Here is a 23497-nt window from a genome sequence, read left to right on the forward strand (position 1 = left end):
GGTGGGGGGGTGGCGGTTGTGATTAGGGAGAGTCTGGAGCCGAGGAGACCACTGTGCCTCAGATTGTCGGGTGTGAATCCTCCTTGTGAAGTGGGGCCATAGATGTCAGATGGGCTTGCTGGTCGCTGCACCTGGCTCCTTGCTACGTGACAGCTGCCCTGCCCGAGCTCCTGGAGGTGCTTGCTGGGGTGGCAGTTGAGACCCCAGACTTTTAGTCATGGGGATTTTAACTGCCATCTGCCGCTCGCCAACGACAGCAGCTCGGGAGTTCACGGCTTCCATGACGGCCTTGGACCTGACTCAAGTAGTTGATGGCCCCACCCACACGGGGGGTGGTACACTCGATCTGATTTTTGTCTCTGGTCAGTGGTTGAGAGATCTGGACTTACAGGAAATAGTCATCGAACCTTTGTCATGGTCAGATCACTCTCTCCTTCGCCTGGACTTTCTGACCGCCATCCAACACCGCAGGGAGACGGAGCCGATGCGTTGGTTCCGTCCCAGGCGCCTGATGGACCCTGAGAGGTTCCGGACGGAGCTTGGGCCATTCCCTGAGGGTCTGGCTCGCGGCACGTCTGAGGAACTTGTTGCGGCCTGGGAACGGGCCGCGGCGGGGGCCTTAGATCGTGTCGTGCCTTTGCGGCCTCTGACCCGGCGCAGGTCCCAACCGGCTCCTTGGTTCTCCGAGGAGCTGAGGGGGATGAAGCGCCGGAGAAGACGCCTAGAGAGCATTTGGAGGTCTAGCCGTTCTGAGGCTGATCGGACACTAGTGAAGTCCTATACTAGGACTTACCTAGTGGCATTGAGGGAAGCGAGGCGTTGCTACGCCTCCTCCCTCATTGCGTCGGCAGATAACCGCCCAGCCGCCCTGTTCCGGGTGACTCGTTCCCTCCTTCATCAGGGGGAGCGGGATGACCCGCTGCAGGGACGTGCTGAGGAGTTTAACGGTTATCTATACGATAAAATCGTTCAGCTGCGGGACGGGTTGGACCAAAATTGCGGTGACCCTGGTGAGGTGCCCGAGGGTGGTCTTGGTGACATTGTCTGGGATGAGTTTGACCCTGTGGCTCCCGAGGACATGGACAGGTTGTTGGGTAGGCTGAATGCCACCACGTGTTTACTGGACCCGTGCCCCTCCTGGCTGGTGCTGGCCACTCAGGAGGTGACACGAGGCTGGCTCCAGGCGATTACGACCGCTTCTTTGGTGGAGGGTGTCTTTCCGGCCGCCTTGAAAGAGGCGGTGGTGAGACCCCTCCTTAAGAAGCCTTCCCTGGACCCGGCTGTTTTAGGTAATTATCGTCCGGTCTCCAACCTTGGCGGCGAAGGTTGTAGAGAGTATGGTGGCATATCAGTTTCCCCTACACCTGGATGAAACCGTCTATCTAGACCCGTTCCAGTCCGGTTTCCGGCCCGGTTACAGCACGGAGACGGCTTTGGTCGCGTTGGTGGATGATCTCTGGAGGGCCAGGGATAGGGGTTGTTCCTCTGCCCTGGTCCTATTAGACCTCTCAGCGGCTTTCGATACCATCGACCATGGTATCCTGCTGCGCGGTTGGAGGGATTGGGAGTGGGAGGCACCGTTTATCGGTGGTTCTCCTCCTATCTCTCCGGCCGGTCGCAGTCAGTGTTGACAGGGGCAGAGGTCGGCCCGAGGTGCCTCACTTGTGGGTGCCGCAGGGTCGATCCTCTCGCCTTCTGTTTAACATCTACATGAAGCCGCTGGGTGAGATCATCAGTGGTTTCGGCGTGAGGTATCAGCTGTATGCGGATGACACCCAGCTGTACCTTTCCACGCGGACCACCCCAACGGTTATCAAGTGCTGTCCCGGTGTCTGGAGGCCGACGGGTCTGGATGGGGAGAAACAGGCTCAAGCTCAATCCTCCAAGACAGAGTGGCTGTGGATGCGGCATCCCGGTACAGTCAGCTAAATCCGCGGCTGACCATCGGTGGCGAGTCATTGGCCCCGATGGAGGGGTGCGCAACAGCGTCCTCCTGGATGAGCGGCTGTCTTTAGAAGACCATTTGACGGCCGCTCCAGGAGAGCGTTTTACCAGGTTCGCCTGGTACGCCAGTTGCGCCTTTCTGGACCGGGATGCCCTGTGCACGGTCACCACGCACTCGTGACGCCCCGCCTGGATTACTGCAATGCTCTCTACATGGGGCTCCCCTTGAAGGGCATCCGGAGGCTACAGTTAGTCCAGAATGCAGCTGCGCGGATGATAGAGGGAGCCCCTCGTGGCTCCCACATAACACCCATCCTGCGCAGGCTGCACTGGCTACCTGTGGCCTTCCGGGTGCGCTTCAAGGTGTTGGTGACCACCTTTAAAGCGCCCATGGCATAGGGCCGGGTTATTCTGGGACCGCCTACTGCTACCGAATACCTCTCATCGACCCGTGCGCTCTCACAGGAGGGACTCCTCAGGGTGCCGTCAGCGAGGCAATGTCGTCTGGTGGCGCCCAGGGGAGGGCCTTCTCTGTGGGGCTCCCACCCTCTGAACGAACTGCCCCCGGGACTTCGTCAACTTCCGGACCTTCGGACCTTCCGCCGTGAGCTCAAAACATACTTATTTCATTGCGCAGGACTGAGTTAGGTTTTAATTAATGGGTTTTAAGTGGGGTTTTATTTTTTATATTTTTAATTATTTTAATTGTTAGGCTTCATAATAAGTTTTTTAATTGTTTTTTAGATTGTATTTATCTGTTTTTTAAATGCCTGTAAACCGCCCTGAGTCCTGTGGGAGATAGGGCGGTATATAAATTTGAACAATAAATAAACAATAAATAAATAAGTGTGATTGGACACACAAGGAATTTGTCTTTGGTGCATATGCTCTCAATGTACATAAAAAAAAAGATACATTCGTTAAGAATCATAAGAATAGAATAGAATAGAATAGAATAGAATAGAATAGAATAGAATAGAATAGAATAGAATAGAATAGAATTGAATTGAATTGAATTTTTTATTGGCCAAGTGTGATTGGACACACAAGGAATTTGTCTTGGTGCATATGCTCTCAGTGTACATAAAAGAAAAGATACCTTCATCAAGGTACAACACTCACAACACTTAATGATAGTCATAGGCTACAATTAAGCAATCAGGAAACAATCAATATCGGTATAAATCGTAAGGATACAAGCAACAAAGTTACAGTCATAAGTGAAAGGTGATGGGTGATGGGAATGATGAGAAGATTAACAGTAATAGTAATGCAGATTTAAGAGAGTAGTTTGACAGTGTTGAGAGAATTATTTGTTTAGCAGAGTGATGGTGTCTTTACAGTCATAGACCAGAGACCGAGAGAGAGAGAGAGAGTTTAGGGTAGCGATTAAGGTACAGCACTCAATGATAGTCATAACTCTTGTTTCGAAGAGAGGACTAGCGTGAACATAGTTTTAAATTGGGGTTTTAAATCAGGGGTTTTAAACGGGGTTTTAAATTTGTATTTAAAAGTTTTAGGCCATCAATTGAATAAGTTTTCTATTCTTTTTTTTAGCTGTTTTATATGTATTATATGTTTTCTGTTGTTTTTATTGGCTGTGAACCACCCTGAGTCCTTCGGGAGAAGGGTGGTATACAAATATAATAAATAAATAAATAAATAAATAAATAAATAAATAAATAAATAAATAAGGTACAAATAAGCAATCAAATCATACTAGGAAACAATCAATATAAATCGTAAGGATACAAGCAACAAGTTCCAGTCATACAGTCATAAGTGGGAGGAGATGGGTGATAGGAACATGAGAAGATTAATAGTAATAGTAATGCAGACCTAGTGAGTAGTTTGACAGTGTTGCGGGAATTATTTGTGTAGCAGAGTGATGGCGTTTTTATAGTCATAGACTAGAGACTAAGAGAGACAGAGAGTTTAGGGTAACGATTAAGGCAATAGGCTAGAAGCTGGGAAGGCATCAGTCTCTCTCTGTCTCTCTCTCTCTCTCTCTCTCAGGCCTAGGAAGCAGACAATGGCAAATCATTTCGAAGGAAACTGTAGGGATAAGTCCAAGTAGTTGCCAGGAATTATTTTTTAAGTGTCTGTGCACTAGTAGAACTCCTGAAAGGCCAGTTTAAGGAAAATATCATATAAAAATATGTCTATGTGATCACTAGGAGTCAACAACAACTTGATGGCATATAATCAATCAAACATAGACTGTGAATAGATTTGTGTATGAACGTAGCACTGATTTCAGCACTAGAGTCAAAACAAAGATGGTCTGTGCTGCCCTATAGACTTAGCTAGACAGTCAGCCTGGTGCAAGAGGCTGTGAATTCTAATCATATTTTACTTGGGTTATCCTAGAAAGGTCATTCTTTCTCAGCTGTATGAAGGACACTATTCTGTTCCGAGAACAGAGGGTGGAAAAGAACTGAGGCGAGGCAGAAGTAACTTTAGCTAACAGTTTGCCTAGCAGTGACAACTCAGCTAATGGCAACAGCTGATTGCCCATCTGACAGCTCCTTTTATACTCAGCTGTCAGCCAGCCAGCCAATCAGATTGAATCTCTCTTCCCACTTGAGAGATGGACTGGAGTGAAACAGTGGTGGGATTCAAGTAATTTAACAACCAGTTCTCTGCCCTAGTGATTTCTTCCAACAACCAGTTCACCAAACTGCTCAGAAAGTTAACAACCGGTTCTCCCGAAGTGGTGCGAACTGGCTGAATCCCACCACTGGAGTGAAGCCTTAGTAAATAACAGAGACAATGGCAAATCACTCCCGAAATCTCACCGAAAGAAAATGCTGGGAGGGAGTCAACTCTGTTCATTGGAGTCAGTTCTGCCTTGAAGGCATATGCCCACACAGAGACAGACCTGAGACATCCCTGCTCCATTCAGAGAAATGTCTATTCTGTCCCATAGAGTAAGCAGGATTAGACTGCAGCACAATGCTGCAGGCCTTGGTCAAGTCTCATTTATAGTTTCTTGAACATGGCTCAAGGTTTTCTTGGTCAGAACAGTGAATGGCCATGAACTTCTCCAGGGATGTATTGTGGACTTCCCAGCTTATTCTGTATTTTCAGGATGTCATGATGGTCATCCATTCAAGTGCTAATCAGATCCAGCCATGCTTAGTTTCTTCAGCCAGCCAAGGTCAGGTCAAGATGGTCCTGCACCTGTGGAGACTCTGCAGAATGATGTACATTGAATGCAGAGGTGTATGCGTGTGTGTACAAATTACTCAAATTTATATAGCCACCCATCTCACATACATGACTTATAAGTGAGACCTGCCAGAGATAGGAGGATAACTATGCTAACTAATTTGGCATGTCGAAATCAATGCATTCTTTTCAATAAAATACTCTCAGTAACAAAAACGCCATGTAGGTTAAACCAGCATTTCCCAAATCCCACTCCACCTTGTTGCTAAAAATAGAGAAAAGGGTGCTTTTACCCCAAGTTTAAAATTCATTCATTCATTTATTTATTGAATTTATATTGCCACCTATTTGCCCATGGTGACTCAAGGCGGCTTACAGAATATAAAACCACATTTAAAACAATAAAAACTAACAAGAATAATCAAATAAATTAATATAGTACAATATAACAAAATCACCCTCCACCTCCCACCCTCACCCGGGCGACAGGAGATCACATGAGCCATTTAATGGGCTCCATCCCGCTCTGGGTTCCAGGTCCGCTGGCAGAACCAAGTCTTCAGCGCCTTCCAGAAGAGTATTAGAGTGGGGGCCATTCTAATTTCTGGGGGAATGATGTTCCAGAGAAAGGGAGCCACCACCAGATCTTTCTTCTGGGTCCCACCAGGTCCCTAGGGGATGGGATCCACAACATTCCCTGCCTCCCCACTCTGATGGGTCTGGCAGATGTGACTGACAAGAGACGGTCCCTCACATAACCTGGTCCCAAGCCATGCGTTACATTTGGAAGCATGCTCACTAGAGGAGGGCAAGAATACAGGTAGTCCTTGACTTATGACCACAATTGAGCCCAAGATTTCTGTTGCTCAGTGAGACATTCGTTTGCCCCATTTTTTGACCTTTCTTGCCACAGTTGTTAAGTGAATCACTGCAGTTGATAAGTTGTTAAATAAATCTGGCTTCCCCACTGATTTTGCTTGTCGCAAAAGGGGATTGCATAGCCCCAGGACCGTGCAACTGTCATAAATGTGAGTCAGTTGCCAGGGGTCTGAATTTTGATCACATGACCATGGAGATATTGCAACGGTTGTAACTGTGAAAAATGGTCGTAAGTCACATTTTTCAGTGCCGTTATAACTTTGAACAGTCACTAAACCAACTGTTGTTAAGTCTAAATCTATATATCTATATTTGGCGATATAGATAGTAAGGGCTATCTATATATTTTTTTTATTGAAAAAGTTTTACAACAACAATTAAATTTTTCCCCTCCCATCCCAGCTATCTATATTTTTTTATTTTTTTATTTTATTTGTCAATCATATATAAGATAACAGGTAAAAGTATAAACATAATTTGGATACATGAAAAGAGTAAGTAAAAAAGGAATATTAGGACAGGGACGGTAGACACGCAGGTGCTCTTATGCACGCCCCTTACAGACCTCTTAGGAATGGGGTGAGGTCAACAGTAGACAGTTTAAGCTTAAAGTTTTGGGGGTTTGGGAAGAAACTACAGAGTCAGGTAGTGCATTCCGGGCATTGACCACTCTGTTACTGAAGTCATATTTTCTGCAATCTTGTTTGGACCTGTTTATTTTGAGTTTGTATCTATTGTGTGCTCGTCTATTGTTGTGGTTGAAACTGAAATAGTCATTGACAGGTAGGACACTGTGGTAGACAATTTTATGTACTATGCTTTGGTCAGACTGAAGTCGGCGTAGTAGTATTTGGAGATCTGTATCTCCAAATCTGTATTGAGTCAGCAGTGAAAAGGAGTAGTATGTTCCCACATGACATTCCAGAGGGGACAAACATTTGGGAATGACGCTCATTTGACGCGTGCCCCCACCTCTTTTGCTGTCACTTTCCCGGGCGTCTCACGCTGCTCCCGGCAAGAACCAATCAAAAACATCATTAAAAAAGGACAACAAAGAATGTTCTTTCTGCGCCAACTCAGTAAGCTCAAACTGCCCAAGGAGCTGCTGATCCAATTCTACAGAGGAATTATTGAGTCTGTCATTTGCACCTCTATAACTGTCTGGTTCGGTTCTGCAACCCAACAAGAAAAACACAGACTTCAGAGGATAATTAGAACTGCAGAAAAAATAATTGCTACCAACTTGCCTTCCATTGAGGACCTGTATACTGCACGAATCAAGAAGAGGGCCGTGAAAATATTTGCAGATCCCTCGCATCCTGGACATAAACTGTTTCAACTCCTACCCTCAAAACGACGCTATAGAGCACTGCACACCAGAACAACTAGACACAAGAACAGTTTTTTCCCAAAGGCCATCACTCTGCTAAACAAATAATTCCCTCAACACTGTCAGACTATTTACTGAATCTGCACTACTATTAATCGTTTCATAGTTCCCATCACCAATCTCTTTCCACTTATGACTGTATGACTATAACTTGTTGCTGGCAATCCTTATGATTTACATTGATATATTGACCATCAATTGTGTTGTAAATGTTGTACCTTGATGAAGGTATCTTTTCTTTTATGTACACTGAGAGCATATGCACCAAGACAAATTCCTTGTGTGTCCAATCACACTTGGCCAATAAAAATTCTATTCTATTCTATTCAATCACGCTCTTCAGCAGCCCCGCCCTCCAGTCTGAGTAAGAGGGAAATCCTCACCTCTCTTCGACCCGACAGGGGCGGAAGTGTGCGTTTGTGATTCCGCTCTAGGCTTTGCTCCTCGCTGACCAGCCGCCGCGTTGGGCGGGCGAGCGAGCGAGCGCGCGGGGGTTGCCGGGATTGCCCGCGAGGCGCGCGGTTCCTCAGTGGCCCGCGTTGGCCCTCTTGAGAGGCCGGGATTTTCTCCGCCGCGGCCATGCCGGTCGCCCTGAACCCCGCGGCCGCTCCGGCCCTGCAGGAAGCCCTGGAGAACGCGGGGCGTATTATCGAGCGGCAGATCCAGGAAGACCGGTGCTACCCGGACCTCTCGGAGTTGCTGAACGTGCCGGCGCCCGGTGAGGAATGTCTTATGGAGAAGCGTCGGACTTTCCCTCCTGGGCGACTACAGTGCCCATAATTCTCGGCCGGCATGCATGCTGCCTAGGATTCCTGTAATCTTGTGCAAGCACCCACTTTTTCCTCTCGTCCGCCTTTTTTAGTGGCACCCTTTTTCAGTCTCTCGCACCTCCGGGTTCCTCCGGCAGTATTGCCTAATGCAGGGGTCTCCAACCTTGGCAACTTTAAGACTTGTGGACTTCATCTCTGGGAGTTGAAGTCCACAAGTCTTAAAGTTGCCAAGGTTGGAGACCCTTGGCCTAATGATTAAGTGTCTACTCCTACCAATAGCAGTCTCGTCTGGGGGTGTCTCTCCGAGTCTATTAAGGTAGCCTTGCCGATGGCAAAAGCACAGATAGACCCCGATTCAACAACCACAACTGAGCCCAAAATTTACGTTGCTAAGTGAAAAGTTTGCTAAGTGAGTTTTGCCCCATTTCACGGCTTTTTTTTTTGCCGTGTTTGTTAAGTGAATCACTGCAGTTGTTAAGTGAATCTGGCTTCTCCATTGACTTTGCTGGAGGTTGCAAAAGAGAAGATCACATGATCCAGGGATATTGCAGCTCTCATAAGTATCAACCAGTTTGTCAAGCATCCAAACATAAGTCACATGACTGTGGGGATGCTGTAAGTGTGAAAAATGGCCTTAAGTCACTTTTTCCAGTGCCATTGTAACTGAATGGTCACCAAATGAATTGTAAGTCAAGGACCACCTGTATTCATATGCTTTTATGATGGGACATGGGGAGATTCATCTGTCCCTCCTTTGCTGTCATGTGACAAAATCGAATGATCCAGTGAAACTTAAGAATGGAAAATAGGATATATTAAAAAATAAAAGCAGTTAACAACTGCATCTATAAAGCTGAGTGGTCAAGGTCTAATAATCATAGGCTGCAAGCTAAAAGTGATTGCAAATATATTGTTTCCAAGGAAATTTCAGTGTAAAATGTACCAGTGTGGGAAGATTTTAAAAACATAATTTCACTTTTGAAAACCTAAAGGATTCGGTTGAATGAAAAGGTTTTCATTTGGCTTTGAAAAAGGAGTAAGATATGTGTCAGGTAAACCTTTCTATTATCTTGCAGCCAACCTGTCATGTTTATATGATAGAAATATGTTCCAGATTTAAATTTGCCATTTTTAATAAGGTAGCCAAGCAGTTTCTAAGCAGATGGCAGCTAACTCTGGCTGATCTCAAGGTCAATCGCAGGGGGCAATTCAAATCAGAGTGGGTGGTGTGTCATCTTTTTTAGTCTTAATCCAAGGAAACTGTTCTAGGGTAAAATAAATGTCTAATAGAATGAGAGAAAACAAATTTAGTCAATTGAAAGGCAGATCAAAGAGTCAGTTCAGGTATGTGTAAATTCCTCTAGCAAAAATGTAACCCTAAGCCTGCCGCCATAAAAACAAATCAAAATATTCCAAAAAATAAGAACAAAACTCACAGTCAAAACAAGCAAAGACATATTGCTTCCCAAAATAACTCACCTAATGTCCTGCTCCCAATGCCTGAAGGAACATTCAGGTTTTCAAAAATATCAGTAACTGGCATCCTTTTAGAACATATATTTGTGCTGATGTTTCAGAAGGATCTAATCTTTTTTTAAAAATGTATTTCTTGAAGTATTGTGTGTCGTCATCATCGTCCCCCCCCGCCCAATTTCTCTCAGACTTTTCAGAGATAACTTCTTAGAAGTCAATAGACAAACACACAGAAATGTCAACAGAAAAATACTGGGAAAATCATTTATGCATCTCACCAGAGTTACATATTGGTATGGCAGTATTTTTGTTGTGTCTTACTGTTCCTTTTTTTATTTCCCTCAATTACAGGTAGTCCCTCTGTTTCTGGCATGTCAGATATGGATTATCCATTACAAGGGCCTGGCTTCCTTTCAATTCCCTGCCTTCCAGAAATAAGCTCAATTCGAAGAGTTCCTTTACCCCATGAACTTGTTGAGCAATTTGGACGTATCCTCATTTTGATATTAGTGAAATGTTATGCACTTTTCACTATGTGAGGTGGGTGGGTTGGAGGGTGACTCGGAGAAATGCTGGCTCTTCTTCACTCTAGTATTATTTTCACCAGTAACTGCGTATTATGTTAGTTGCCTTTATTTATTTCTGTCTTCTGTTTTTTCATTTTTTTAGAATTAAACATACATAAAGTCACTGCCGATACTTTTTACCCTATGTAAAGAAAGCTTATTATAGTGTTTGCAATACAGTAGTAGTTTACATAAATATAAGAGAACATTTTTTATTATAAATGTTTATTTTATGGAAAACATTTTATTTAAAAAGAGACACAAATTTTATCTCAAAGATTGAAAAATACATTAGAAAAGTATATTTTTATTAATTTTGAAGGACTGAAATATAGGTACTTTTTAAAATTATAGTTAAAAATAAGGAATTTTGTCCTGTGGATAATTTTTCTTTCACTGGAATAGACTCTGAAAATTGCTTTTATTTAAATTTGTGCCACATAATGTTAAAACTGTTAGCAGTTGAACATATGCGTAGCATAAAAAATGTATTCTCAGGCCTGAGTGCCCAGCACAATACTGCAGTCTGGGTTTATATGGTTGTCCTGACCTGATCTCTTCTTATTTATTTATTTATTTATTTTATTTGATTTTTATACCGCCCTTCTCCCGAAGGACTCAGGGCGGTGTACAGGCATGATAAAACCGACAATACAATATACAAGTTTAAAATACGATTTAAAAAACTTATTTAAATTAGCCCAGTGATTAAAATTTACCATACTAAAAAACCCCGTTTAAAATTAATAAATTTAACATTAAAATCCCAATTTAAGCCAGCCCCGCGCGGATAAAAAGATGAGTCTTGAGTTTGCGACGAAATGTCCGAAGGTCAGGTATTTGGCGTAAACCCGGGGGAAGCTTGTTCCAGAGTGTGGGAGCCCCCACAGAGAAGGCCCTTCCCCTGGGGGCCGCCAGCCGACATTGTTTGGCGGACGGCACCCTGAGAAGTCCCTCTCTATGGGAGCGTACGGGTCGGTGGGAGGCGTGTGGTAACAGCAGGCGGTCCCGTAAGTACCCAGGTCCTAAGCCATGGAGCGATTTAAAGGTCATAACCAACACCTTAAAGTGCACCCGGAAGGCCACAGGCAGCCAGTGCAGTCTGCGCAGGAGCGGTGTTACATGGGAGCTACGTAGCTCCTCTATAACCCGCAGCTGCATTCTGGACTAACTGAAGCCTCCGAGTGCACTTCAAGGGAGCCCCATGTAGAGAGCATTACAGTAATCCAAGCGAGAGGTAACGAGCGCATGAGTGACTGTGCATAAGGCATCCCGATCAAGGAAGGCGCAACTGCGAACCAGGCGAACCTGGTGGAAGGCCCTCCTGGAGCGGCCGCCAAATGGCCTTCAAACGACAGCCGATCATCCAGGAGGACACCCAAGTTGCGCACCCTATCCTTTGGGGCCAGTAACTCGCCTCCAACAGCCAGCCGCGGCTGCAGCTGACTGAATCGGGGTGCCGGCATCCACAGCCACTCCCTCTTGGAGGATTAAGCTTGAGCCTGTTTCTCCCCATCCAGACCCGTACAGCTTCCAAACACCGGGACAGCACTTCAACAACTTCATTGGGGTGGTCCGGGGTGGAAAAGTACAGCTGGGTGTCATCAGCGTACTGCTGGTATCTCACCCCGAAACCACTGATGATCTCACCCAGCGGCTTCATGTAGATGTTGAACAGCAGGGCGAGAGAATCGACCCTGTGGGACCCCACAAGTGAGGCCCCTCGCGGCCCACCTCTGCCCCCTGTCAACACCGTCTGCGACGGTCGGAGAGATAGGAGGAGAACCACCGATATACGGTGCCTCCACTCCCAATCCCCCAACCGGCGCAGCAGGATACCATGATCGATGGTATCGAACGCTGAGAGGTCTAATAGGACCAGGGCAGAGGAATATCCCCTGTCCCTGGCCCTCCAGAGATCATCCACCAATGCGACCAAAGCTGTCTCCGTGCTGTATCCGGGTCGGAAGCCGGACTGGAACGGGTCTAGATAGACATCTTCATCCAGGTGTTGGGGCAGCTGTCGCCACGGCACTCTCTACAACCTTCGCAACAAAGCGAAGGTTGGAGACTGACGATAATTACCCAAAATAGCTGGGTCCAAAGAGGGCTTCTTAAGGAGGGGTCTCACCACCGCCTCTTTCAAGGCGGCAGGGAAAACCCCGTCCAACAAAGAAGCGTTGATAATCCTCTGGAGCCAGCCTCGTGTCACCGCCTGAGTGGCCAGTACCAGCCAGGAAGGGCACGGGTCCAGTAAACATGTCGTGCCGTGAAGCCTCCCCAACAACCTGTCCACGTCCTCGGGAGCCACAGGGTCAAACTCATCCCAAATGTGCTCAACAAGACGTGCCTCCTCTCCCTCGCTTGGATCATCCCAAATTCGGTCCAGACCGTCCCTCAGCTGAGCGATTTTATCGTATAGATAACCACTAAACTCCTCGGCTCGTCCCTGCAAAGGGTCATCCCGCACCTCCTGATGTAGGAGAGAGCGGGTCACCCGAAACAGGGCGGCCGGGCGGTTATCTGCCGACGCAATGAGGGTGGAGGCGTAAGAGCGCCTCGCTTCCCTCATTGCCACTAGGTAGGTCCTAGAATAGGTCCTAACTAGTGTCCGATCAGCTTCGGAGCGACTGGACCTCCAGGTGCTCTCTAGGCGTCTTCTCCGGCGTTTCATCTCCCTCAGCCCCTCGGAGAACCAAGGGGCCGGACGAGACCTACGCCGGGTCAGAGGCCGCAAAGGCGCGACACGGTCCAGGGCCCCGGCGCGGCCCGCCCCCAGGCCCCGACCAGTTCCTCAGTCGTGCCGTGGGCCAGATCCTCAGGGAATGGCCCAAGCTCCGTCTGGAACCTCTCAGGGTCCATCAGGCGCCTGGGACGGAACCACCGTATAGGTTCCGTCTCCCTGCGGTGGTGAATGGCGGTTCGGAAGTCTAGGCGAAGGAGAAAATGATCCGACCATGACATTGGTTCTGTTACTAAATCATCTAATACCAGATCATTTAACCACTGTCCAGAGATATAAATCAGATCCAGCATGCCTCCCCTGTGCGTGGGGCCATCATTTACCCGAATCAGGCCCAAGGCCGCCATGGAAGCCTGGAACCCCCGAGCTGCCGTCGATGACAAGCCAACTGATGGCAAGTTGAAATCCCCCATGACTATAAGTCTGGGGGTCTCAACCGCCACAGCAGCCAGTACCTCCAACAGCTCGGGCAGGGCTGTGGTCACGCAGCAAGGAGCCAGGTACGCGATCACCAAGCCCAACTGATTCCTATAGCCCCAACGCACAGAGGATTCGCAGCCGGCAATCTGAGGAACAGTGGTCTCCCTCGGCTCTAGATCTTCCTTAATAACAACCGCCACCCCCCCACCCCTACCTTGGACCCTCGGCTGATGAAATGCTCGGAAGCCTGGAGGGCACATCTCAACAAGGGGGACCCCCCCCTCAGGGCCCAACCAGGTCTCCGTAATGCCCATGAGGTCCGCGGACCCCCCCTGAATAAGATCACAAATCAGGGGAGCCTTATTAACCACGGACCGGGCATTACATAACATCAGCCGAAGATCCAAGCTCTGAGGATCATGGCCACCCGAGGAACGGGTAGGGACTGAGGGGCCGGAGCACGTGATCGCTCTCAGACATCGAACACGTGCTCCCACAACTCGATACGGCCCCTCCCCCCCGCCATATCTGCCTCTCCCACTTACCGTACAGATCGAACAGCCCTCTAAACCTGGAACGTCCTCCCCCCCTGCCTTCAGACAAGATGGCGTGATGTCGCGAACTAGCACAGGGGCTGGATCCCTCCCCGACGGGTCCTCCCCCCCACCCGTCAAATCCCTCCCCCCCCTTAAAAAACCCTTATTTAAAAAACTATTTAAAAAACCCCACAAATTCTTCTTGGCCGCATGCCACCTCTCTGGGTCCCAAGACCCTTCGTTAAGGTAAGCCCTCGATAGCTTGGAGGGCCATTCCTGCGAGGCGGGGGAACCTCGCAGTCGTAGTAGTTCGGCAAATGAATATCTCATAGAGAAGTTGTCCATACAATTGCGGAAAAGTGTCCATCCTTAGCCGTCGGAGATGTTATCGTCGTATCCAAAAAAAAAAAAAAATCGCCGGGACCCACCCTTAGATGGATAACCATGTGGGTCCTAGTCCGTAGGAGTCCGTGGGACCACAAGCTAAAAAGGTCTCCCTCGAATTCCCGGTTACGCATCCTTATTTGAAACGACTCCGCCGGTGCCCTCATGCCGTCCATGCCTCCCCCACTAAGCCGGCAAATCAAACCTCTGTGGGGGAAACGCGATGTTCCAGTCCATGCAGGGAGGGGGGGCGATGTTCCTACCCCCCCATTCTGACAAGCCAAAGCAAAAGTCAGCAATGGGGGAGACGCGATGTTCCAGTCCAAGCAGGGAGGGAGGGGGGGGCGATGTTCCTACCCCTCCAAGTTCTTACCCCTCCAGGTTCCGTCCCAGCAAGCACAATTAGCAGCAATCCGAAACACCCGGTATCCAGCATACCACCTTCAATGCCCTCCGTCGGTGTTCGGAAAGCTCCTTCATTGATATCCTTCCACGGCCCGAACGGCCGGAAAATCAGCTGAATCATGCCGGGCGTCTTCTTCAAACCCCCCCCAACATGGCCGCCGCCATTCGCTGCTCCAAAACCTCTCCGGCTCCGTACTCGGCAGCCGAGAGTTCAATGAGGCCCAGGGACCTCACTCTCGGCGGCCGAGATGATCGTAAATGCGGGACCGGAGCGCAGGCAGCTAGGCAAGCGGCTGAACGGCATCACGGCCCAAGGACTTTCCGACCGCCGTCTCCATGAGTTTCAAAACGCCGCCATAACGCGCATGCGCAGAAGAAACCCTCTTCAGGAAGAGAAGAACTGAATCATTATATAAGGCAATATCTTCTAAGTTTCATGTATTTATTCCTTAAATCTTGGTACTTCAGATATGCAGTGTAATTGTATGATGGGAGTGTTTCCTGAGATCAGTAGAGCATGGCTGACCATCGATAGTGACATCTTTATGTGGAATTATGAAGATGGGTATGTAGATGAAGAATTTGTATCTTGGAATGAATGTATATTTGTGTACATGCATACATACGCACACAAGATATTCATAACTCAAAATTGACTGTGATATGTATGTACAATCTACATAAAAATCAAAATGTTACACTTACCAGTTCCAGTTCAGGTTTCTTGAGAAATATGTCCTAAATCTCTTCTATATTTTAATACATCTTTCTTGTGTGGCTTCTTATAGGGGAGACCTTGCTTATTTTGATGGTCTCAGTGAAACTATTCTTGCAGTTGGATTGGTAAAACCAAAAGCAGGTAAAAGATTATATAACCAAGCCCATCTAGGGTCAGGGGAGAGAATGGGGTGTTCTTATTTTTTGAGCGAACAAACCTTTATTTGGTATTTGTAAAAAAATTTAGACATACAGTTTTCATAGAAATTGTCCTTCATGGACATCCTCATGTAAAGCAATTAGGATAATATAGCAAACTCTCCTGTCTTCTCCTGAACATAGAAGCACAGTTGGCAGAGTATCTTTCATGCTGTAAGCATGTGTTCCACATATTTCAAAGTAGAAATGGCATCTTCTAGCCAGAACAATATAAAGAAACCATGAATTGTTGGTGTTGGGTTTTGAGTGTGAAGTGGGGGCGGTTCTCTGGTTTCTGGTGAGAGCAAGCTGTGCAGCACATTTGGATGAAGTGGCAAACCAGGCTGAACTAATAGGGATAATTCTGCAGCCCTGTCCATGCACAAAAGAAGGCAGTAGCTTCAAGCAGGTATTTCCAAATAAGCCTTAAGCTGTGTTCACCATGTTATGTGAACTTTGGATAGTACTGTATACATTAATAGAGCGGCACAAATCCTTTCAAACAAACACTTTTCAATGCATCTCTTCTAATAATTAAAGCAAACCCATCCCTTCAGGGTTGTGTGGTTGCTTTGTAAGGTTATCCCAGTTGCCTTTATGTGTTTCAAACCAAAGGCGTTAAAACTGGTGAAATCCAAATTTTTTTACTATCGGTTCTGTGGGCGTGGCTTGGTGGGCGTGCTGTGGATTTGTGGGCGTGGCAGGGGAAGGATACTGCAAAATCCCCATTCCCTCCCCACTCTGGAGCCAGCCAGAGGTGGTATTTGCCGGTTCTCTCAACTACTCAAAATTTCCGCTACCGGTTCTCTGAACTGCTCAAAATTTCCGCTACCGGTTCTCCAGAACTTGCTGGATTTCACCCCTGGGTTAAAAGCATATGTGCATATGGAAGTAGTTGATAGCAACTTTCCAAGCAGCCATACAAACTTGACTGGTGGAAAAAAAAGGCTTTCTAAACACTCCCATGCATTGCAATGTGCCTCTTTTGAAGGAGTTGTATGGCCCTATAAATCAGCCTGATTGAAGTTTGATTACAGGGATCTCCCCCAGGATAGAAAATTAATAGTTACAAGACTTGCAGTACTATTTCAGGCTACCAAGTGTTACGAAAGTTCCCTTCATCAAACCAGTATGCAGTATGCGTCCTCATTTTAATTTTGTTTAGAGACCACTATTTATTTATAGATTTGGATAATATTTTTATTAGTGAAAAACTGATATATGGACAAGTTTTCTTATGTTTTTATTATTCACAGGAATCTTTCAGCCACATATACGGCACTTGCTGGTTTTAGCTACTCCTGTGGATATAGTAATTTTAGGACTCAGCTATACTACGTTGCAAGCAGGTAGGTGGAATGTATATCATTTTGGTACACCACCCAGAGATGGGCAGCCATATAAATTCATTCTTTCCATCCATCCGTCCATCCATCCATAAATAATTATAATATGGAGAAGTACCAGTTTCTGAAGTAGGAACTAGAGAGTATGTGGAAAGTAAAGGCCAAAGTGGTCCCAGTGGTAAATAAGAAGCATTCAGGATTGTGATTCCTAATCTGGGAGAGTGGCTCCAACAGATCCCAGGAATGCCATCAGAACTCTGTGTTGGGAACAACTAAGATACTATGCAGAATCCTGAAATTCCTATCCTTCTGGTAGAGGACTGGAGATTGAGGACGATACATATCATCCATAGGAATGTTTCAGCTTGTTTTGAATTAAATGTTGCTGCCTTTCGTATAGGATAGAAATCTGACATGTGAAAATATGTGTGTTAACACAGGTGTTGATCTTAAAATTGTTTCTGCAGCTTAATAGCAGATGGTTGGACTAGAAGACCCCTGAAGTCCCTTCCAGCTCTGTGATTTTGTGTTCTAACTTTTCAGTGGGTTACTGAGAAAAAAACACCAATAATTTCTAGTACACAGATGAGATTCTTGGTGTTTTGGGGAATATTTTACAACAGTATCAAGGAATTTAAACAAACCAAACAATGATTTCTTTTGTCTCGTCAGGATCTGGAACCCTCAATGATAGTATGTCTGGTGGAATGCAACTTCTTCCTGACCCACTTTACTCACTTCCTACTGATAACACGTATCTGCTGACTATAACCTCTGCTGAAAACGGGCGCATTTTTATGGCTGGCAAGGATGGTTGTCTGTATGAAGTTGCTTACCAGGCAAGTCGTGTTTGAAGTTGCATTTCTTCAGTTTAAAGCCAGGAATTACTGCATTTTTAAATATAAAGATCATAAGAGAAAAGGTTGGAGTAATATTTTTTATTGCAATAATGGACAGGGCTAAGAGATTATCACTAGTAAATTTTTCGGTGATTTTATGCTTAATCTTTGGGCGTTTGTCAACTACAAAACGTTTAGAAGTGTATTTAATATCAATAGCTGCTCTAATAGATTTCACAGAGATTAAATTGCTTTTTCTTGCACAAATATCACATATACAGAGGATTAGAGATGTGGAAGTAACAATATGGATTTATAAAATTATAAACAAACTTCAGGCTTGTAAACAGATTTTTGATAGGAATGAACTGTTCTTAAAAATTACTACTTAATGCCCATAGTGGAAGAATGGCTTGTAAGTAGATGGAATTGGTGAAATTTGACAGCCCTTTTACCAAAAAAATTGAATAATTAATGATAGTTGGAAGACTGTATTGGACTTTTTGCATGATACATAAAAATGAAATTATGAATATAGAATTGTGATTAGTAATATTAATAGATTATTTAGAAATGCTTGTTCTGTTGTAACTAGAATAAGAGCTTAATTTATATTTTATTTGTATTTGCTTTATAAGAAGTTGGAAGTCATTTTTGCCTTAGTCTTTATTTTGTTGAATTTCTGTGCTCTCTCTACTCTTTTCTTTTTCTTGATTGTAGTTCTTTTTATCTTAAAATGTAACAAAGTTATTTTTTTTTAAAAAAGAAAACATCTACATCTTCCAACTGGAAAAAAATACTACATAAGCAGGGATGGACAAGCTATTGAAGCTTTGAATAGAAATTTAATGGTCTTCATGGTTTAAGTTCACAAGTATTAAACTTCTTATGCAGAATCCAAAAGAGAAGCACAACATGCAAAGTGTGCAATTCTATTTTGTATATCTTCAAAGGATCTTTGGATCAGTCTTGGTTAAAAGTATTTTGATTTACCCTGTTTAAAACTACCACTTGCTTTATGCAAGAGTTGGGTTTACTGAATAAATTAATAAAATAATCCACTGATTTGCATACTTGTTTATAGCTAATGAATTTTTATTTTTGTAGGCAGAAGCAGGCTGGTTCAGTCAGCGCTGTAGGAAGATCAATCACTCAAAGAGTACCCTTTCTTTTCTTGTTCCGTCTTTACTGCAGTTCACGTTCTCAGAAGATGGTAGGTGATGAATAATCTATGGTAACAATAAAACATAAATATACTTGTGTAGGCAACACAATAATATGTATGGCCCATCTGGTCCAACTAACTGATTTCATTTTACATCCTAAAATATTGCTATATAACAGTAATTCTTTTTCATATAATAAAACTAAATCCTTGGATAATGATTCTGAGTTTAGATACTTTTCAGGACTTGCTATGCAATTGATTTAGAAAAGCGAAGCAATTCATATTATTAAAAATCTTTTTTTTCCAAACAGCTCTAAACCTTCAACAAATAATTCTGAATTTTAAAATTAATTTTATAGATCCCGTTGTTCAAATAGCCATTGACAACTCCCGAAACATTTTATATACACGCTCTGAAAAAGGGGTGATACAGGTATGACTTTTAGATATTCTGATTATTCATGGTTTCTTAGGTTACACATTGTCAGCACTGTGCATGTTGTTTTTATGCCTAAATTCCTTTGAAACTAATGCAGAATTGAGAGTAGAAATGCATGCATCCTATGCATTTGCTACAGGCACTTCTACTATGCATCCTGATGCTTTTTACGGTATATATTTTTATGCTCTTCCCATCCCTTGACTATTCATTTGCAAGACTTGCCTGCAGTACAACAATCCCAGGTTCGCTATGTCCTTAATCCTGAATGTCCTCTTTCCTTTGGTCCTATTATTTTTTTTTATTGTCCCCATGCTTGTTCTTTCATACCTGCATGCATTTAATTCAAGAACTTCTCAGATACTTTCCTCCATTGGGCCATGAAGCATAGATACTGCCTTTCTGTTGAGTACTATATACAAGCAACACTTTGCAGCATGGAATTAATGATAGATGATTTTATTTTAAATCAACTAAAACAATATAATTAAATTACAGGTTTATGATTTAGGTTCTGATGGCCAAGGGATGGTGAGAGTTGCTTCTGTTTCTCAGAATGCTATTGTATCTGCAGCTGGAAGGGTTGCCAGGTAAATTATGTGACCTAAGAAGATGTGCTTATAGACCCAACTGTTTTATTTGAGATGATTTTGTTTTCACAAAATACTTCAGGTGCCCTTTTGAATTTTTTTTAGGACCATTGACCGTTCTGTGTTTAAACCAATTGTCCAGATTGCAGTGATTGAAAATTCTGAGTCTATAGATTGTCAGTTACTGGCAGTCAGTCACGCAGGTAGGAATTCAGTATCCTATCTTATTTGTCTAGCATGCGATTGTGAAAAGTATAGCATTTATAAGACTTTTACAACCTACTTGGGTTGGCTATTGTAATGGTATGTGGGAAGGACCTTGGGAAAATGGCCAAGAAACCCTGCCTAGGGAACAGTCAGATCAGAAACACCGTAGCCTGTAGGTGGATAATGGGCAGGGCAAGGGGCTCTGAGGGGACCCTGCCTAGTACTTTCAGACTTGCAAGATTTATGTCAGTCTTACTAGGTAGACCAGACAGGAAATATGATCAGATGAGCTAATTGTATTTTACTGTAATGCTACATTAACACACCCTTGCACGGGGGAAAGTTAAGTGGCAAGGCACCCAGAAGAAACAAAGATACAGTGAATTAATTTTGAGAAAGGGGGAAAAATATCTAGTAAGCCGTGGAGGCAGGAAGCTCTGTTAAAGAAATGGTGCTTAAGCTTAACTGTGGCCATAAAGTAAAGTTCTACAGTGACTATTGGGTATTTCTGCTGAAATCGCAAGAATGGTTCCAGCTGTTTAGAGGTGCTATGTTCCAACATCTGTTCACCATATGACTTGGGCCATTCTTGATAATATGAGATATCTCCCTCAGTCTTTCTCTGTAACATCATCCTACTTTTGAAAAATACCTAATACAACTTTTATCTTTCTTCATCTTTGTGTAATTGATTTCTTTCTTCACCCTGCTACAATCCACATAACAACTGTACTTTGTATATTTTAAAGAGGAAAAAATAATTACTTCATCTGTCACAACAGGATGTAGATGTACATTTCTGCAGTATTAATGTTATGAAAGTCATTAATTAATGAAATCTCTGTGGCTTACACATTTCTGTCAAACCTATTAGCATTACTAATTTACAATCACATCTTTTTTCCTGCAGGTGTACGGATGTATTTTAGTGTATGTCCATTTAAGCATCCTTTTGCTCGCCCTTCAACTTTAACATTGATTCATATCCGCCTACCTCCAGGATTTTCTGCAGCTTCTAATGTGGAAAAGCCGTCAAAGGTTCACCGAGCTTTATATAGCAAAGGTAAATTTTGTAGATGGCAGATGTTCATTATTGTAAATAAGTGGAGCAAGAATGAATAACATTTGAAGGATGGGGACCTCATACAGCCTCCTGACCATCTTAACACTATAGACATAGGAGTGTGCAAAAGATTCCATGCACAATCCATTCAGATTATGGAAAACAAGTTTCTATGGTCTTTGTCCAGACTAAAATCTTTGATCCAGATAAGTGCCTGAGGCAAAGGTTTTGGGGCAAAATGAGAACAGAAAGCAGCCCAGAATATTGATGGCGTAGTGGTAGAAAAACCAAAAGAAATCACTGGAAGGCTGGAGAGAGAAGAGTGGTGTAGACTAGCTGCTTGGATATGATGCTTTTGAGCTTCAATGGGGATAGTGAAGTAGGCCTCCTCTTCCTACAAAAACTGTCCAAACCTTTTTTGGCCCAAATTCAAGTTTTTGTCTTGCTTCTCTGCTTGGCAGAAACAGAGTTCTTTTGATCTGAAGCCGAAACAAAATATGTTTCTTATTACAAGAGCACCTATAAACGGAAAGCTGTCTGGGCACATCTTTGAAAGTTGTGGAGCTACCTTTTTAAGTTTCTTTTTAAATGTATACCTGTTTAGTATTTAAGGAAGCAAATTGTGGAGGGAGAACAAACCATCTTTGGAGGCAAAATATTCCTACTTCCCCAAATTGACATTTAGCAGGAAAATAGTTCTTCAGTTATGCGAATTTATGTTGCTTGGGAATGGGATCAAGGATGAAAGTAGTAGAGGTTTTCCATTTCAATTTTTGAAATGTTGGGGAGAAAACCCCATGAAAATCAGATAAAAAATTTGGAGCGGGGGGCTATGTACATGTCACAAGTTACCAACCCATGTAAAGTAACTGTTTTGTCTTAGAAAGTGAAAAAAATTATTTCAGATTTAATTTCAGTATTTGAATCTATCACATTCTGAGAAATTAAACAGATGAGGACACAATGAAAAATTCCAAAATCCTTATATACACATACACATCTATTAAACGGTTCCTTTTCAGTGTAAACAGCCTTATGGAAAGTATGGAAAAGAATAAAAGTCAGGAGAGAAGGGCTATAAAAAGAAATCTTACTAAATGTAAACTCATTCACATCTCCATACCTTCCTGTTCTTGGAAACTTATTTCCACTGTATCCGTGTATCACTTCATGTATTAGTTTTTGTTAACAAATACGGTGTTGACCTTCAAGAATGCAGCTGTTAAAAGGAAGTTATAATAAGATGGACTTATTATAAGATGGGACAGAAAGCAACTTGAACAAGAATTCAAGATTCTGTTTTTCAGGTTACAGGTTAAAGAATGCTCATATAAAAGCATTATTTAAATCCTTGCTGGCCTGCTTCTTGACCTGGCATACTGTACCTCAGAGGATTGGCATCAATCTTAAAAAGGATATAACCCTTTCAGCCTATTGAAAAAAACAGCCTTTATTTATTTACTTGGTCCTATTTCTTTCCCCGTGCTGACCAAATCATCTTCAGTTCCTTGTACTGGTAACTCACTTTTGTATCCAATCCAAATTTTTTCTCTGAAGAACATCAAGCCTTTTTGTTTACAACTAAATGTACAAATTTTCAGAGTTCCAGCACTCTTCATCTTACAAGATGATAAGTATAGCTGTGCACAGAAAAGTAACTGATAATGTTTAAGTGATGAATCTGCATTTACTTGACATTCTTTAGTATAATCTGGTAACAGTACAGGCTCAGTGAAGTATGCAACTTTTCCGTTTGAAGAGTAGAGGATCTTTGATAGTTAGAAATCAGAAGTAGGAATTTTTATATTTAAAAAGTTGGAGATAATTTGGTATGGGAGCTCAGATTTAAATAAAACCAAAACTGGATAATTAACTTAGAAATTAGAGGGATATTAAATACTACCTTCACATAGTAGATTCCTCTTTTTCCTATGTAAAACTAAATATTATTTTCCTGCCAGGTATTCTCCTAATGGCTGCTTCAGAAAATGAAGATAATGATATCCTGTGGTGTATTAATCATGATTCTTTCCCTTTCCAAAAACCAATGATGGAAACCCAGGTAATTTTTCATTGAAAGCAGCATTTGTTAATAGAGAATTTACATTTTCTTTCACCTTGATCTTTCATAATTTGGTTGTTCATTTTTCCTGCTGCCCAAATTCATTGCCATCTTTTTGACATTAACTTTCTTCCAGTGTGTTTTTAACTTTTGACATTTATTTTCAGTCCACATACCAGATTATGAA

The 23497-nt window shown here is 43.7% G+C and overlaps 1 protein-coding gene across 1 annotated transcript in view; it reads left to right on the forward strand.

Annotated features, from left to right (window-relative positions):
- Positions 1–7860: 7860 nt before the first annotated feature.
- The window catches only part of NUP155 (nucleoporin 155), a 38553-nt gene continuing 22916 nt past the window's right edge, over positions 7861–23497 (forward strand). The window contains exons 1-12 of the mRNA XM_058170117.1: positions 7861–8102; positions 9979–10116; positions 15150–15246; positions 15470–15540; positions 16853–16945; positions 17615–17785; positions 18893–18994; positions 19309–19382; positions 19887–19978; positions 20084–20181; positions 21096–21248; positions 23210–23310. Of these exons, the coding sequence (XP_058026100.1) occupies positions 7964–8102; positions 9979–10116; positions 15150–15246; positions 15470–15540; positions 16853–16945; positions 17615–17785; positions 18893–18994; positions 19309–19382; positions 19887–19978; positions 20084–20181; positions 21096–21248; positions 23210–23310 (1329 nt within the window). The 5' untranslated portion in view covers positions 7861–7963. The remainder of the gene's footprint in view (positions 8103–9978; positions 10117–15149; positions 15247–15469; positions 15541–16852; positions 16946–17614; positions 17786–18892; positions 18995–19308; positions 19383–19886; positions 19979–20083; positions 20182–21095; positions 21249–23209; positions 23311–23497) is intronic.

Source organism: Ahaetulla prasina, chromosome 2, assembly GCF_028640845.1.
Source record: "Ahaetulla prasina isolate Xishuangbanna chromosome 2, ASM2864084v1, whole genome shotgun sequence".
NCBI classification, from domain to species: Eukaryota; Metazoa; Chordata; class Lepidosauria; order Squamata; family Colubridae; genus Ahaetulla; species Ahaetulla prasina.